This window comes from Eurypyga helias, unplaced genomic scaffold (genome assembly GCF_000690775.1).
Source record: "Eurypyga helias isolate BGI_N326 unplaced genomic scaffold, ASM69077v1 scaffold44933, whole genome shotgun sequence".
In the NCBI taxonomy this organism is placed as follows: Eukaryota; Metazoa; Chordata; class Aves; order Eurypygiformes; family Eurypygidae; genus Eurypyga; species Eurypyga helias.
Window position 1 is genome coordinate 8,184 of NW_010243882.1, and position 17,202 is coordinate 25,385.

General features: G+C 50.4%; 1 protein-coding gene across 1 annotated transcript in view; it reads left to right on the forward strand.

Annotated features, from left to right (window-relative positions):
- The window catches only part of LOC104508076 (mucosa-associated lymphoid tissue lymphoma translocation protein 1-like), a gene marked incomplete at its 5' end in the record, with an annotated part of 24,897 nt that extends 7,929 nt beyond the window's left edge, over positions 1-16,968 (forward strand). The window contains 7 exons of the mRNA XM_010149567.1: positions 3,403-3,580; positions 7,263-7,337; positions 7,938-8,065; positions 8,319-8,450; positions 8,596-8,747; positions 14,956-15,078; positions 16,609-16,968. Coding sequence (XP_010147869.1) covers positions 3,403-3,580; positions 7,263-7,337; positions 7,938-8,065; positions 8,319-8,450; positions 8,596-8,747; positions 14,956-15,078; positions 16,609-16,968 — 1,148 coding nt within the window. The remainder of the gene's footprint in view (positions 1-3,402; positions 3,581-7,262; positions 7,338-7,937; positions 8,066-8,318; positions 8,451-8,595; positions 8,748-14,955; positions 15,079-16,608) is intronic.
- Between the last annotated feature and the right edge of the window lie 234 nt (positions 16,969-17,202).

A 17,202-nucleotide genomic window follows, 5' to 3' on the forward strand; every position in this document is an offset into this window, starting at 1 on the left:
CATGGTGCTTGGTTTTGCTTCTAGAGTTTTATTTAGTGTCAGGATACTGATAAGGACTGAAGAAGACGTGTCTGACCTCGCTAGGCCTCTTATTGCAGGGCTCTCTGGATGGCTGGCCCTCCCATGTGTGTCCTTACTGACCTCTCTGTTATTTCAGTCCTGCAGGGGTTGGTGGGAAGAGACTTCGGAGTCATCAACAAAATGGTGCTTGGTTTTGCTTCTAGAGTTTTATTTAGTGTCAGGATACTGATAAGGACTGAAGAAGACGTGTCTGACCTCGCTAGGCCTCTTATTGCAGGGCTCTCTGGATGGCTGGCCCTCCCATGTGTGTCCTTACTGACCTCTCTGTTATTTCAGTCCTGCAGGGGTTGGTGGGAAGAGACTTCGGAGTCATCAACAAAAGGTCAGGGTTGGTTGTAGCTCTCCTTATCAGGTCTTGAAGACTTCTGGGCATGGCCCCCCCCCCCTCTTTTCCACCTGCCCATCCCAGGGCTGCACCACCCTACAGGGAAATCTTTCTTCCTGTAAAACATGACCCTCCATGGGTCGGTGCTCATTGCCCCATGTTGTATGGTCCACATCAACAATGAACTGGGCTTTGTTTTCTCTGTAACTGCCCCTCCAGGAACTGCAGGCTGTTGTTAGATCTCCCTGCACATCTCCAGACCATCCCAGCCCAACTCCTTCCACCTTTTGTCCCAGGCCCTGTGCCCCAACATCTTGGTAGCCCCTGTAGCCTTTTTTCACCTTGCTCTTGAACTGAGGTACCTAAAGGTGGACACAGTTTTCTTTCTCACAAAGGAGAGCAGTTACAGCTTTCCTGGCAGTCCTGCATCTCCTAGCGCAGCTCTGTCCCCAGTCAATGCTGGCTCATCTTCAGCATGGTGTCTGCTGTGACCCCAGGCCTTTATCTCCAGAATTGCTACTCAACCAGTGCTCAGCCCCTGCCAAAATGCTGCCTGGGGGTTATCTGCCCCTGTGCAGGACTTGTCCTTCTTATTACTGAACCTTTTCTGAGATTTCTCAAGCCCACAGCAAAACCTGGCTTTGGTTTCAGGTACAGGGATATTGTATGGCTGCACATTTGAGGTGATCCAAAGGCTTCTCTGATTTACCATATGGAGGTGGTGGCTCATCTGGCTTCTTTTCCTCCAGATGATCTCTCAGAAAAACTGCAGAGGATTTTTGAAGGCCCCAGACATCCCCTGAATAGTTTAATTATGCAACCCTTAGGCGAATGAGGAATCCCCCGGATGTTATTTTGAGTGCCCTAAAAAGTCCTGAGTCAAAAAAATAATGTCAGAAATGTGGTAAGAGCAGAAAGTTGTGAGTGAAATACTAGCAGTATGCCGTCATGCCTTAGTTAAGCCAGATGCTGACATTTCCTGAATTATTAGCAGTGCCTGGAACTTCCCCTTTTTAATTTGGTGCTCAGAAGCTTGTCTCTGATCAGCAGTTTTCACTCGTGAGATGTGGGAAGAGGGTCAAAATATTAGTTTGGAATAAAAACCCTCTTTCCTTCTCCAGGGAAACTGTTGACTTTCCTGTTCAGAAGGAGAGACTAAGTCCAGGAGAGGTTTGCAAAGTTGCTCAGCTGGTGTGAAACTTCTGTTTTTTGTTTTGGACTTGAGTCTTTGTGGTTTATATAGCACGGGGAACACAACAGAGTGCACAACAAGACCACCAAAGTTAGAAGGTTTAAGGACTGAATGATTTTTTGGTGGGCTTTTCTGTAATATTTCAGTTTTCTCCAGGCGTCAGTGACGCTGTGTGGTAACGGATGTCATCACTTCCCTTTTGTATACAGGAAGGGAGGCAGAAGGATGAAAGCCATCTGTGCCCAGTGAGTTGAGGGGCCAAACCTCAAGTGCCTGCGTCTGATTTTTCCAGAAGGCTTCCTGTTTAATACTCTCTTATAGTGTCAGGGGAGGGTTTTGTGGCTTTGATTAGCAAGTTATGAAAGTTTAAAACTTCTGCAAATCAGAGCCCACTCTCTCTGCCTGGCGATCCACAAGAAGAGGAACCCAAACCTCGTGGGCACCTGTGAAAACAGCCGTTTGAGTAACTTTCCGATGTCCCTGAGAACAGAAACCGAAATTGGCTTGAGGCCTTTTTTACTATGAGATCATGCTTTCCGTCCTCCACATAATGAGATCGTGCTTTCACGAGTCCTTCAGCTCCTGCCCCATTCACCTCATCCCTTGTGGCATCAGAGATCAAAGCAAGCATCCTTCAAACTGCAGGGGCAGTAACAGTGGAGGGAGAATGGAGGAGAGGTTACTCATTGAAGTGTGAGCTTTGGCAGTGAATCTGACTGAAAAAATTCTGCTTTTGCCTGTTGACCACTTGTTCCCATTTCTGACCTCTTGTTCTTCACTGTCCCTCGATTGTGGTAGTGCAACTGTGTCACCTTGCAAAGCTATTTTTAACCCTTTTCAGTTCCCCAAGCTGGCTTCGCTAGCATCCCCTGAGCAGTCTCATCAGTGCTGGGAAGTGGTAGCCAGACACCGTGCAGCTTCCTTTCAGGATGCTACAGCCCACAAAGGGACCCCTGTGCAGAAGGAAAGCCCTTCACCAAACACAGAGGTTGGAGAGAAGCACTGCCTTGGGCCATGATGAGCTGCTCAGTGCTGACTTTCCAAACAGGATGTCACCATGTTGTCTTCTCTTACAAAGGCAGAAATCATTAAGTTTCATATGCTTAAGACTAGAACTCAAAACCAAGATTGTTGTTGGGTGTTGGACTGCCCACCAGCACTTAGATGAGTCTGACTCCTCTCCCACCTTACAGGGCTGGTGTCTGGTCTGAGATTGTTGGAACATGTGATCCACATGTTCTGGACATCTGGAGAACTCATCTTTCTCTGTCCATATCTCTTTTTTTTTACCAGCTTATAGGTGTGTAAATACAGGCATACCTTTGAAAGCTGAACCACTGCTAGTCTGTTCTCCAAAACTAAGAACCTGAGGAGCTTCTCATCTAAAAGGCTGTTAATGTGCCTTTCATCGTGGTAAAATGCTTTGTTGTCATATTCATGCAAAGAGCTAATGATTAGCTGAAACTTTGTACAAAGGTGGCGTTCAGCCTGGCAGATACCGAGCTTGGGTGCTTTAGTACAGATGGTTATGGAAACGTGTAATCCCAGTGACTTTGGGCTCTCCTGACAAACTGTGCTGGAAACCACAAGTACAGGAGAGCCTCTCAAAGCTGCTTCCAGCTCTGCTGAATGGAATGGACTGGAAAAAAAATCAAAACTATGAGGTCAACATAGTTTTGTAGGTGCTACTGGGCTAGGTCTGTCCTGCACCAGTATCTATCCCTTCAGGATGGGTGGACATGGCCGTGGGTTACAGACCTGTGCGTTCGCATCGTGACTCGTCCTCTTCTCTCCCTGTTCCTAGCTATATTCTACTACGCTGGTCACGGGTATGAACATTTGGGGAGGAACTACATGGTCCCTATTGATGCTCCACAACCCTATGCCCCTGAGAACTGTATCAGCGTGCAGAGGATCCTCCAGAAGATGCAGCAGCAGCAGACAGCCCTGAACCTCATCCTGCTGGACACCTGTAGGAAATGGTAGGGAGCTCTTCCCTTTCCTTGCCTGGGATGAGCAGAGCATGGCATTTCGAGGGGTCAGGGGAAATGGCTGCCAGCCTCAGCCCCTGCTTCAGCAGTGGGCTTTGCACAACCACGTAGTGTTCACGTGGATTGATGGGTGCCTGTCCCCTGTTGTGCTGCTGAGCCCAGGCCTCTGTCAGATTATCAGGGTTTGTCATAAAATCATCAAGACTGCGAGGTCTTGCAGGGTCTCCTGGGAAGCCCAGTTGGTCACGTGCTAGCTGCAGAGAGCGTCAGATCCTGCCTGAGATCTGCTGGAGAGAAGGGGCTGGAGACACTCTCTTGATTTTTTGGGGTGAAGAAGCCTGGCAAAGCCTATTAGAGCGAGTCACCTAAAGCCTGCAGAGGGCTGGCTCTGCCCTGGCATAAACTGTCTGAAACTCAGCACAGGGTTTGTCTTTCTGTGTTTTGACCCCCTGCACTGAACCACCTGACCTGGCAGGCTGTAGCAGCATCTCGCTAACCTCATAACCTCGCTAACCTCGTAACATGCTTTCATGTTACGTGTTGCCCATGTGCTCAGACTGGGACTGTTTAGCTGACCTCTCTTCTCTTGGCTGCGTTTTTGTTAAGATCTCGGTGAGAGGAGTGCAGCATTATGGGGAAAATATTTTAAGCTGTGCTACTTGGTTTTTCCTGGCCCTAAATCCTTCTGAAGCAGTCATGTCATGAAGTGGGACCCAGGCTGGTGCTGCTGAAGTCAGGGATCAGCTTTTTCCCCCTGTCTGTGAAAAGCCCATCATCCTCCCTTGGCCCACAGATCTCCATCCTACAGCTTGTGTGCTGCAGAAAATTACTACTTGTCCATTTTCAGCAGAGGTAGGTAGACTCTTCCAGCAGAAGCTGTCATTTGTTCATTTATTTAGGTCTCCTGAGGCAGATTCACAGGTCAGAAAAAACCTAGAGGGCAAATGCAGAAAAGTCTCCCTCTTCCTAGTGTGGTTCCTGCACTAAGAACCAGAAAGACAACAGGGATCTTGATACCGCTGCCCTGAAAGAGCTGCCAGCCCCTGGAAAGATGTTAAATCTTTGATGCCTTTTAGCTGCAGAGGAAGGAACACACACTTTGAATAGCTTACAAGCTGGCTGTGCTGGAACTTACACTGCTGCGGCAGCTCTGAGTTGCCAGCATTGCTGGAGCTTGGTGTCCCTTGATACCTGCCCTGAATGCTCCATATCAAATCATCCCCTCCCTCCCTCTTGCTCATCACTGCCACTGAGAGCAGAGCAAATTGCTTCCCTGTGCTGCCTAATACCCCTCTGGCACACACAGCAGCACCTTGCTGCTCTCCCCAGCACGATACCAGTGGGGGACAGCTTGCAGTTGAGCAGGAGCACGTGGCTTGTGTGGATAGACTCAGAATCTTTTAGGCTGAAAAAGACCTTTTAAGATCATCAACCATTAACCTACCACATGAATGGACTGGTGGAAGTGGGCCAGCGTGCCTCTGAGCTGCTGGTAGCCTGTCCGAGGGCAGTGTGTGATGGGGAGGCTGCATGGGGACTGCTACTGTGAACGGCAGCTGTAAAACAGCTTTTGAGCTGCTCTCTCCTTCTTGGTGTTGCCAGCAGTTTCTGTGCTCAGTGGAGTCTTAACGGTGCTTTGGGAAAAGGATGTGACGTGAGCTCTGCTGTGATGTTTTGGCATGGTTGTACGGGTGTTTTTCTCTCCCGCCCCAAGATCTCGCACTTCTTTCCTCCTCTTTCCCACAGCAAGCACAGCACTTAGTGCAGTAGGCGTTATCACTGGGCTCGTGGGGGGTTGCTGTAGAAGCTCTCTCCTGAGCTCATTTTTCTTGAGGAGTCACCGTTTCAGCTCAGCAAAGAGTTTAGATTTCATAGTTGCGTGTATTTAGACCTTAAAACAGGGCTCCTGGGGCCTCCTTTCCCAACGCCCTTTTGGTCACACTGGTGCTGTGGGTCGCTTGACGGTTTGCCCAACTGTGCATGAACTGGGAGGAGCTGTGTCTGTGCTAAGGGAGATCCCACCCGAAGTATCTCTTCACCCCATATGTCGGCATCAGAAATGCCAGGGTGATGAGAAACACATCCTCCTTTGCCAGGTGGTATCAGATGTTCAGCTTCAGCAGAGGAGGAACCAGTAACACGGAGCCTGTGCATAGCCTCGTACATTTATGTGCTGATGTTGGGTGTATGTGATTTGCCTCTTTCAGGAATTCATGGGGATTTCTAGCGTGTGCCGCTCTTAGGGCAGAAGGACACTATCTCCTAAGAGATTAGAATTGGGTTTCATGAGATGTGCTGTATAAATGAGGCTTTTTGGGGGCCTGCAGCAGAAGGGAGTGCTGCCACCTCCTCTGTTGTCACGTCGTGGTCTGGAAATGCCCCTGCTGAAGCTTGTCTGCTGGGGCAGGCGACCACAGCCAGCGTTTCCACTGTGTGCAGCTCCAGCCTTGCCAGAGCTGTGGATGCCTGCTGGTGCCGTCACAAAAGGTTTGCATCAACTCGTGTCTGCGCAGCCTTGGGTGGGTGTCCCCAGTGGGGCACAACAGGACCTTGGCTTATTTTGGGATCTTCTGTCTCATTCCTTGTCAGACCTGGAATCCCAGATTTATACATTCATTAAGGAGCACCTGAGGGGCCGCTAAACCTCTCTGCTCCGTGTTCCTATTTAGAAGCCTGTCTTCTTTTCCACATTTTCTCTTCTGAGCTTCTTTAAAAAACTTACACAATCCAGATGAATACTGCCATTAAACACTTCCAGACTGTGCCACCAGCAGTAGGTAACGTGCTGGCTGCTGGTGATACAACTGTCCCTTCTGCTCTCCTTAGTGTGCCAGCTTCAGCCCCAGCAAACTGTGCCGGAACTGAATAACACGGAATAACACCACCCCTTTGTCTGGCTCTTATCCCTGTGTAACTGGGAATGGCTCCAGCTCAGTGGTGTAAACTGGAGGCAGCTGGTCCACACACTGTTCAATCTGGCTGCAGTTAGATAGGCAAGGCTTGGCTGTTAAGTGCGACCATGATATCTTTTTTGGAGGAAACCAGGGCCATCACCCCAGTGATTAGTGATCAGACAGACTGATCTATCTGAACCTGGAAATAACAGGGTCTGTGCTCATTTGGGGCTTTGAGGGCTGAGTGCCTGTCCTGATCCCATCTCTAAGTGAGATCTGGGGGTGTATCAGCCGTAGCATGCCTTGGTGTCCTGGGGCAGAAGGTGTGTGCATGGTCTGGAAGGGAGCTCTGGGGCACCCCAAACCACTGGGACAGGTGGTTGAGCCATAGCTGTGCAGTGTGCACCCGCCTGTGCTCTGCACTGTGCTGCTGCCTGGTTTTGTGACAATCCAGCTTTGTGAGGGAGGAGGCCTGGTTGCACCCACAGCTCCAGGCTCACTTGCAGGGCTGGGAGCAGCTCACCATTGCGGGCAGGTCAATGCTGGCCCTATCTACTCATTTTCCCGTGGTTTGGGTTCTTTGTAGGACTCCTACCTTTAGCCTCTGTTGCTGACCACTTGGTGGTCAGCATATCTGACATGAGGGTTGATCTTATTGCCCCCCACAGGAAATGGATTTGGTGGAGCACACGGGCTCTGTCCCCTCCAGGCACATGCTGACGGATGTCCTCGACTCTGACATCCTTGACACTGACTTACAGCTTTGTCTCCTCTTCCAGGTACAACCCGGAATGTGCCCTCTCCCAGGTACAGCCACTGGAGCCCTGGGGCAATACCGTTTATGGCTATGCCACGTAAGTGCACTTTGCCGGGTCCTCACCCTGTGACACAGGACTGAATGCTGGCACAGCTCTATCCCCTCGAATCCCTTTATGCATGATGGCTTTTGAGGCTTGAGAGAGCTATGCTTATGTTTCGTTTGGCTCTCACCCGCCATCTCTAGCATTTCCCATTCAGACACTTCTTTTCTTCCTCCTGACATCACTAGTGGCAGCCTGTGCATCAGTTACAGGTTATGTGTGGAGGTGGCATCAGCTCTTGTAATCTGTCCTTCCATGCCTAAGCCTGATTTCCAAGGTATGTGTGCCACCTGAAACCTCCTGAGGTGAGAATGAGTGTTGCTTACTGCTCCACTGCCAGTTCTGCTGTCTTTTCAGCGGCTGTCATGCACCTAGGCTGGCAAAAGAGTCTGTGCTCTCCTGTCCCTCTGCTGCTTTTTCCCATCCCATGCCCTTCCCACTCTCTCCTGGTCCGGAACCAAGCACTTTGTGAGACTGCATGAGAAGCTGACTCTGACTCGGCCAACAGAGTCTGGATGGAGTTGTCAAGCCCTGAGTCACCCCCAGGGGTTTGTTTTGTCGCAGAAAGGTGAGGACAAGTCTTTACTCTTGCAGGAGCGAAGATGCAGAAGCCTATGAATTACAGGATGGGGAGTTCAGCTCTGGGATCTTCATGAAGTATTTGAAGAAACATATTCTGCAGGAGAAGAAGGTTACACACATGCTGGAGGATGTGTTAGAAGGTAAGGCATGAACTAGAAACCACTTGCTTTAGTAGCAGGGGTGAAAAGACATATCAGCAGAAACTGAACGGCTCCACGCCACTCTATCCCAGCCATGCCAGCCAGCCACCTGTTCCTAAAAAAACGATTTTCAGACCGTGCCCTGTGCCAGCTCCTAGTAACCTGTCCCGAGGTGTTGATGGATGGTCTGAAGGGCAGGGTGATAAACAAAGAACGTGGACTGACACTTGCACCCCAAAAATCTCTTTCTCAGACATCGGCCGGGATCCCTTGGTCACTGGGAAGCAGGTGATGGAGATCAAACACACTCTGAAGGAAGCCCGGTCCCTAACGGACCCGATCTGTCCCTTGGGAGCAGCGTCCGAGCACTGGGGACGTAGCCATGGTGAGCCATGCAGGGTGCAGGGGGGGCTACCAGGTCGGGGAGAGGAGAGGGCTGGGGATTCCCATGCCCCTCAGGGACACCACTCTGCAGGGAGGTGTTGGTGGGACCCTCCAAGGAGCTGACCCCAGTGGGCTTTCCCTTCCAGAGCCGATGAACAGAATGGTGACCTTCCCCTGTGGGGCCCAGGTGCAGCTCCGCTTCCACCAGCTCTTCTCCAACGTGATGTATGTGTGCGCCAAGCTGCAGCCACCCCCAGCCCACGTTGCTGACACCCGTCTCCTACTCTGCCCGCCCACGGTGAGTCCTCTGGCAGACGAGAGTCCCCTTCCTCTCAGTTCCTGCAGGGCTCCTTTCCCTGGGACAAAGGAGGAAGGAGGGTTATTGTGAGCCTGAGGGGTTGTGAGGTCTGGGAAAGGCTGAACCCATGTGGAAAAGGATCCCCTTCTTTGCTACCTCTGATGCAAATAATCCTCTCTGCAAAGACCTCTTTGAGTGCCTCGTCGGTGCATCAGTGCCCTGTAGACTATCTGCCTTGCTCCTAATGCATCACAAACCAGATTTAGTGCCAGTTTTGATGTCTTTAACCAGTTACTCCTCAGACTGATTTCTGGCCTGCCTGATTAAATTACTGTATTTAATCCAATTGAGATGAAGAGCCTTTCTGTTTTCTGTGTTTGGAAGCAGATCTGGCTTTTTAAATGATGCTTTCTTAGCCTGCTGTGCTAATGTGCCTTAAACCAACAATGTATTAGGGTTAGGGTAAGGGCTATAAACTGGAAAACAGAAGGTTCAACCTGAACATGAGGAAATCCTTTTTCACTGTGAGGGTGACGGAGTGCTGGAACAGGCTGCCCAGAAAGGTGGTGGAGTCTCCTTCCCTGGAGACTTTCCAAAGCTGCCTGGACTTGTTCCTGTGTGATCTACTCCAGGTGATCCTGGTCTGGCAGGGGGGTTAGACTAGATGATCTCCAGAGGTCCCTTCCAACCCCGACCACTCTGTGAATCGAATCTGTGACTCCTGTACTTGTTCCCGGTAGTGCTATTCCAACTGTTTTGCACCCTTTGTCACACCTTTCCTAACAGGCCATGTGCCCAGCATAGTCTTTTCTGGTGATTTTCATGCCACCTCTAAGGATTTCATTTGCTACTTCTTTTTTGCTAACCAGCTTCCTCATTTTCTGTAGTCCTTTTGCTGAAGCGTAGCATGACTGTGGTGGATTTTTCGGCCCTTGTTGCTCGTGGAGGGACACTGCCCCTAAGTACATTGTGGTCACTGATGCAGAGTGGTGTGTCCAGCGGGAGGTTTGGAGCCTGGTCCTGACCATTACCAAGCCGGAGCATCGTTTCCCCTCGTGAGCTCTCTAACCATGCATGCAAATTGTGTGTGTGTCTGCACGTGTTTGTGTGTATCCAACCCACACCAGCGGTTGTGGGGAAAGGGGGACCCAGTTGCTTGCTCCTGTTTCTGGAGCTGGTTCAAGAGGGATTGGAGAGACCAAGAAGGGACCCCAGTAGAGCCAGAGCAGTGGGATCCCCATCCCTATCCTGCTCCACAGTGGTGCTAGCTCACACTGACCTCCAGTGGTGTCTGCTGGCGTGGCAGCGCATCCTTCCACTGGCTTGCGGTCCATCTGCCCCACCTTAGTCGTTCACAGCGAGGCCACCCACTCTCTTGCCTGTGGGACCACAGAGAGGTGCACAGGTGGCTGCAGGAGGGCACCCAGCTCCTTTCTGGGCAAGCTGTCTTCGTCCTCACTGTGCCAAGCCTCCTCAGGGATGCTGAGGAGCATCTGGGGGACCATCTGAACCAAACTTGTGTTGCTGAGATGCAGGAGCTGGAGACTGAAGGCCAACAAAAACAGCCTTGACGTGAGGTGCATGTTGTAAGCCCTGGGGAATGAACCCAGGGAGCTGTTTGGTTGAGGAAAGGATGTGAAGGTAGTTTTCCCACCATATGCCACATTCTGCTTATCAAAGTGACTTAAGCATAGAGCCTGGGCTTGCTGTAGGGCTTGCCAGAGATAATTATGATGGGATTTCTGGCATTGATCCATTTGATTTGGTGGTCCAGTGATAGTGTTCTCTCCCATCTTGCATCCTGGCTTGCATTTATACTTCACAAGTACTGTCTTCAGAGAGAGAGGTTGCTCTAGGACATATGTGGAAAAGAACGATGCTGACAGCTAAAACATTCCCTTTTTTTTTTCTCTGTACTGTTTAAATGCTTACTTTTAAAAAAACTTCTATGTTCAATCTCCTTGTTTTCAAGTCACTTGATCTGGAACTGTTTGGCCTAATGGCTTCTCCAGTCATCCTTTCCACAGTTTGTTTACAATATCTCATACTCTGGGTCAGCCAAAAGTCCGGCCTTGCCAATTGCTGGGCATCATCTTCACTAAGAAATGCATTCCACCATGGGGAAGTGTTTATAAATAATTATGAATGGGCTAAAAAAATTAATTTAGAAAATCCTTTTCTCCACTTCCTGGCGCCTACACAGCCAGAAATGATAAAGGAGACTAATGGGAGGAAGTAATTAGATTGTGGAAGTCATTGGCATGGGAGGCTATCAAGGCTGGGAATTTAGCAGAGTGTAGATACTTGTGGATAACAAGTTGCTGTCAGCCAAGGGACTTTGAATCACACGTGTCAGGACTTTAATTGATTTAATTGATCCCTGGAGATTAGTCACTCCTTGCCCAGCTGAATGTCTTGAAGGTCACTAGGCTGGAGAGCTGTGTTCTTGTGGGACATGGCCCTAGAGAGGCAAGAGGTCCAGGAGAGCTGCTGGATTTTCAAGGATCCTGATGAACTGGGAGACAAGCAAAGGCAGCAGGAGGCTGACGTGGATGTGCTGGAGGCTCCCAACTGAGCTGACACATGAAAAGGAGGCCTGCAAGAGGCAAGTGTCGTAGGACTACAGAGATGTGGTTCAAACACATAGGCGTGGGATTAGGAAAGCCAAAGCACCCCTGGAGCTGAATCTGATGGTGACAAGAAGAGTTTCTACACTGGCAGCAAAGGGAAAGCGAGAGGAAATGTGGACCCACTGCTAAATGGGGCAGGGTCCCTGCTCACACAGGGCATGGAGGGGCCGAAGGTACTTGTTGCCTTCTCCACCTTGGTCTTTATTGGTCAGACCAAGCTTCAGGACTCTGAGACCAGGGAAAAGGTCTGGAGCAAGGAGGACTTACACCAGGTGGAGAAGGACCAAGTCAGGGAGCATTTCAGCAAACTGGACACTCACAAATCCATGGGACCTGATGGGATGCACACGAGTGCTAAGGGAGCTGGCGATGAGGCTGCGAAGCCACTCTCCATCAGCTCACAGAGGTCTTAGAACAAAGATCTGGGGAACTACAGGCTTGTCAACCTCACCTTGATCCCTGAAAAGGTGATGGAGCCAATAATCCTGAAGCCATCCCCAAGTACAGCAAGAAGATAGCTGGGAGCAGTCAGCATAGATTGCAAAGGGGAGGCCATGCCTGATAACCTGGTAGCCACCTGTGATGAAATTACTAACGCGGTGGGTGAGGGGAGAGCAGTGGATATTGTTCATCGTGATTTAGCAAGGCTGGAAGGAAGTTGTGATCTGAATTACAGCAAGGAAGATCCAGGCTGGACATGACATTTTCATGGTAAAAAGGGTGAATGTCTGGGAGGGGTTTTGCCTAAGGGTGTTGCAGAATCACCACCCGTGTGTACCCCTTAGAGCATCTGGACTGCATTTGTCAGGCCTGACGTGTGTCACCAAATCTGTGTGTTCTGGGCCACGCAATGCCTTTGGTCCCTTCTGCAGGGTCCGTGCCTCAGGAACAGGGTGCAGGCTCACGTGCAGAAGCAAGTCAGCAGCACGTGGCTGGCTGTCAAATCCCAAATCATTTAACCATGCAGTCATTTAATCAATTAATCTCTTGGACTGCTGGGAGCTTTTCCCTGTGTGGATGCCGAAGGGACTTTGGGCATTTCCCCACAGTGCTGACCATTTGCTCCTTCACTTCAGGATGCTCCCAGGTCTCTGCCAGGGAGAAATGCCACATCTGTTTTGGATGTTCAGCACTTGGGAGTGGCTTCATTCCATCTGGGGAGGTTGTGTGGTTCACCCCATCCAAACTTCCTGATGCTGCTTGGCTTTTCATGAGATGTGATTTAACTTGTGATGGAATATTGTTATGTTTGTGCTAGTCATGTCTGCAGTACACCGGGTATTTCTTAGGCTGAAAAAAAGGGTGGCCCAACTTCAAGGGTCTCAAAATTGCAGAGCAATAAACAGACGTTTGGGATAAGAGTCCAGTGCATTAGCACAGATCTGAGCATCCCTGCCCTGGGATGTTAATCACTGAAGATTCACAGTGTCTGCAAAGGCTGCTAACACAATTGCAAAAGCAGGCACTTAGAGGTCACCTCATCCAGAGTACAGCTGTGCCTACCAGGAGACAAAAGGGAATGTGGCCCAACCCCGGCTCCAACAGGCTGATGAATCCCAGGAAGAGCCAGTGTAGGAGAGGTTGCAGGTGTGGGGATGCACCAGGAGGAGGCAGGACTGCAGGAGTCAAAAGACTGCAGAAATGGCAGCGAGGTGTCTACAGAGAAGGTTGGAGGAGAGCGTCACGGCATCGTGAGACATGAGGAAGAGAGGGGACTAGTGGTGGGGTGACTGAGGAGGACTTCTGGCCATGGACTATTTTCCTCCTAGTGACTAGGATGTCATGGGTATTACAGGCGTCGCAGGATTCAAAAATAACACCTTCATAAGAGTCCATAAAGGCTGTTGAAAGCACAAGAGCCACCTTTGACTCAGAGTTGCTAATTTGCCCGTGGCAGGAGGCTGACAGGGTAGGCTCACCCTGGCAGGGCTGTCTGCATGCACATCCTATCCTTCCTAAAACATGTGCTGGAGGATGGAGCTGTCTGGACGCAGTAGGGCCTCTCCGCTCCTTTTTGCAGCCCTCCTGCCACAGTCCTGTGTTAGTGGCGTGCAGGCGGATCTGCTTTGTGTCCCTCTCTTTGGTCTCCAGGTTTAGTTTAAACTGGCTGATGGGCTCAGTGTGGCAGTGGCGGCATCAGGGTAGCTGGCAGCAGGGACCTGATGCAGTGTGCCAGGGAAGGAGAGGGCAGTGTTCATTTGCAGAAGGTGCTCTGTGTTGCAGCCTGACTTCTGTTTCAGGCACAGTTCAGGCTGGTAGAAGGAACCCAGAGGAGGCTTCCTGAGCAGGAGAACTGCTCCATCCCCCTGTGAGCTGTGACCTCCCCTTGTTGGCACACCCATTTCTCTTTCTGCCAGCTCTGTTCACTGCCCTGATCTTCCCTAAGCTCCGTCCAGTTTATCTTTTCAGTAATGAGTTGCCAAGTGCGGAGATGGGATTTGGCTTTGCTTTGTACAGAGATAAATGGTATTTCCTCAGCCTGCCTGCAGCGGACCTACTGGATCAGCACTAGTGTTTGCTCCTGTTCTGCCAGCCTTGCAAGCAGGGGTGACCCTGATACCTGCAGATCCCAACCAGTGTTTGTGATCCAACATTTTAGCTTCTACCCCAGATATTCTCCTGGCCAGAAACAAACTGTTTTGGCTGCTTGTAGGCAACACTTTGGGGAAAGTCTGTAAAGGCTAGCAAGAGCTTCCAGGGCTTCTCTAAGCTCTGCTTCCCTGCAATGTCCTAACAGCCTCCTTCATCACCCAGTGCAACTTCTGCTGATGGTGGGAAAGTTTTGCATGGGTCGGATCCTCCTTACGTGCCTCCAGCTTTATGTGTAGCTGCAGTGACCCCACCTGGGCTGCTCAGCCCCCATGGCCAAAGCTAGGCCAGCACATTCTAGTGTTGGCCAAGGCGGGTCAGCAGGTTCGGGCCATGGTAGCCGCCAGACCCAACTGGCAGAGGGAAGTGTCTTTGCATGGAAGAGACTGGTGGACTGTGGACTGTCACCCATCCTAGAGGGCTCAAATCTAAAGCAAGATCCTGTTTCATAAGGGACCTATTCCCTTTTCTGTTCTTGTGCAATTTGTAGCTCCAGGATAAGACTGTTATTGAAGAGGTTCTCACAGAGATGGAGCTGTTTTGGATAAGTTTCAGTAATTGAGCAAGAACTGACAGTTATGTAGGTGGTGGGGGGCACAACCCAGAGTTTCCTCCAGTTATGCCCTCGGGAAACTTGCTCCCTCCTCAACACACTGCTTATGCTACAGATGGTTATGACCCCAGCTGTTATGGCTATCTACATTGCTGGAAATCCTATTATACCGCAGTTTTCCCGGTAGACGCCCTTAGGGGGATGTTTAGCTAGGTCTTCCCATTGGTATGCACAATGTGGGTGTATAAAATCCATGTATTTCCTTTGCTTGCACGCTGTAGTACTTCCATGAGGGTAGGCAGCATTTCCACCAGCCAGTGTCAAGGGCACAGGCCAGCCCCAGGCATTGCTGTGTGTTTGATGGGCAGTTGTGCCTCCATGCCCAGTCTGATGCTGAAATTTCCTTGCGTTTCTTCTTGTTTTTCTAACACGGGAGATGAACGACGTGGCCATCCTGGAAGAGAGTCACCTGGACCAAGTGGAGTCTCTGCTTGCTTCTGTGTACAAGCAGGAGGAGCTGGACTGCATCTTCCAGATCTGTGGACTACAGAAAATCCAGGTAGAGAACTGCCAGGTGTAAATCTCTGCAGTTCTCCTGCAGCCTCAGCTAACTGGTACTCTCCATTCCCACTGCCTCAAGCTAGATGCGCCCCTCTGACCACATGTCTTGTGACTCCGTGCGTATGATGCCTGGGATGTCTGTGTAAGTGTAACATCCAGATCGATGTTGGAGGAGCTTGTTGATCTGCACGGCACAAAAGCAATCCCCTTTTTCTTGGTTTGCTCTGTCCTTACATGCTGCCGGGCCAGGGGCACTGTTTGCCTATATCGGCCTAGGGGAGATCAGACTAGCCCCAATATTTCAGATGAAGAATGTCTCACTAGGCTGTATGCTTGTCTGAGAGATGGGCTCATGGACTGGTCAGGTTCTTGAGCAGAGGGAGAGTTTATCCCCTGCCATCAGGGTGACACTACCAAGCCTGATCCAAGCTATGCCTCTCTGGCACACTTCAAAAAACTCTCAAACTATTTAAAAGACCATGAGAGAGGCAGAATTGCTAGTCCCCTAGCTTGTCTCTTCCAGCAGATTATTTCTCTGCAAATAGCAGTGTGCACCTTGTTTCTCACTTGGTGTTTTTTCTTTTTTTTTTCCTCTTACACCCAGTCAATGGATCTTGCCAGCTGCTTCTCTGCTCTGCTCCACGCAGGCTCACACCAAATGTAGCTCTTGAGCTGCTGCCTGGATCTGCTTATGACGAGCTCTGTTTGCGGAGTGCATGATGTGCCTTGGCATATGGCAGCTCTTTCAGTCCTTGATTGTTTCTGGAGAGCTTTTCTCAACCCTTCCCAGGCATTCAGCATTACTTTTAAGTGCAGACGTGAGACCTGGACCCTGCATTGCCTGCCAAAAACTTCTTCTTGCTCCATTATACATCTCCCTGCTTTGTACAGCCAGGCATCTCACGCACAGCCCCGTACTAGGGGTTAATGTTCAGAAACTTAGCTGCCATGAATATGGTTATTTTCTGACTTCTTCACCATCTTTTATAAAAATCTAAAATAGTGCTAGGCTGCAAATGGATCCCTGTGGAGTGCTCCTGTTTAAAACTGTTGGCTTTTACTGTGCAATGTGTGGGATTTTTTTATCCTACACATTGTTCATATCCCTCCCCGTGCATGCTTTCCTCTTGCACGTGCAGCAGTCCCATGTTGTGGCCAGGACAGATGTCCTGCTGTTCCTCGCGTGGGTGCAGTCACTCTCCCCTTCTGCTCCCCTCCGCCAGCATCTTGGGGGTGATGCTGTCAGTGATAGTGCCCTGACCAACCTGGTGAGGTCTCAAGTGAGGTGGTCTGATTTCAGAAGTCATGAAATCCAGAACCTGTGGCTCAGGCCCATGAAAGTCATGAGGGTATGTAACAGTTCATTTTCTCTGGCAGTAGCATTGCTCCATCATGCCACAGCATAGAGCTGTGAGCCTGCAGAATAGCCAGCCAAACCTGTCATGTTTGTTAACAGCAGCAACAGTGAAAAAGCTCTGCTTCAAGTCAGTCTCCGATTCACTTTGTGTCCTTTCCTCTTCCCTTCCAGACAGATGTGGTCCTGCAGTTGGATTTGCATTACACCCAGCTGAGCACAAAGCAGAGGACTTGTGAAAGCCTGCGAACAACCCTCCAGAGATCTCTGCTCGGGCAGTTTTTCAACTTGAGGAATTACTCCCAGCCAGACTACCAGAGAACTGCCTACGGTGGCAGCATGTGCATCCGGGATGCAGCAGCACCGAGTACGGACCCAAAGGGGCAAGCATCTCTGAGGACAGGCTCTGGCCACAGCTTGCCCAGCAGCAACCCCTCCCACTCCAGCAGCAAGCCGGAGGAGAACGATGAGAGCGATCTGAGTGAGCTCTGCTCAGCACTGCTCCGGGCTGGCCCAGGGCAGGACTGCCCCTGATCCCCGTGGCTGGCGGGCCCAGCCTTTGGAACTGCTATTTTTGATAGAGGCAACAGTAATTTGAGTGCTGAGTGCATCAGAATCTGTCAGCTCCTTTCCAGCCTCGACGATCTCCTTGTCCAAATGAGGCCAAAGCTGATTTTTTGGAAAGGCTTCTTCCATCTGTGCCCTGTGGTGTTCAGGGCCTGAAGCATCCTGGAAATAACCCTTGTCCCGTGGGAGCAGTTGGAATCA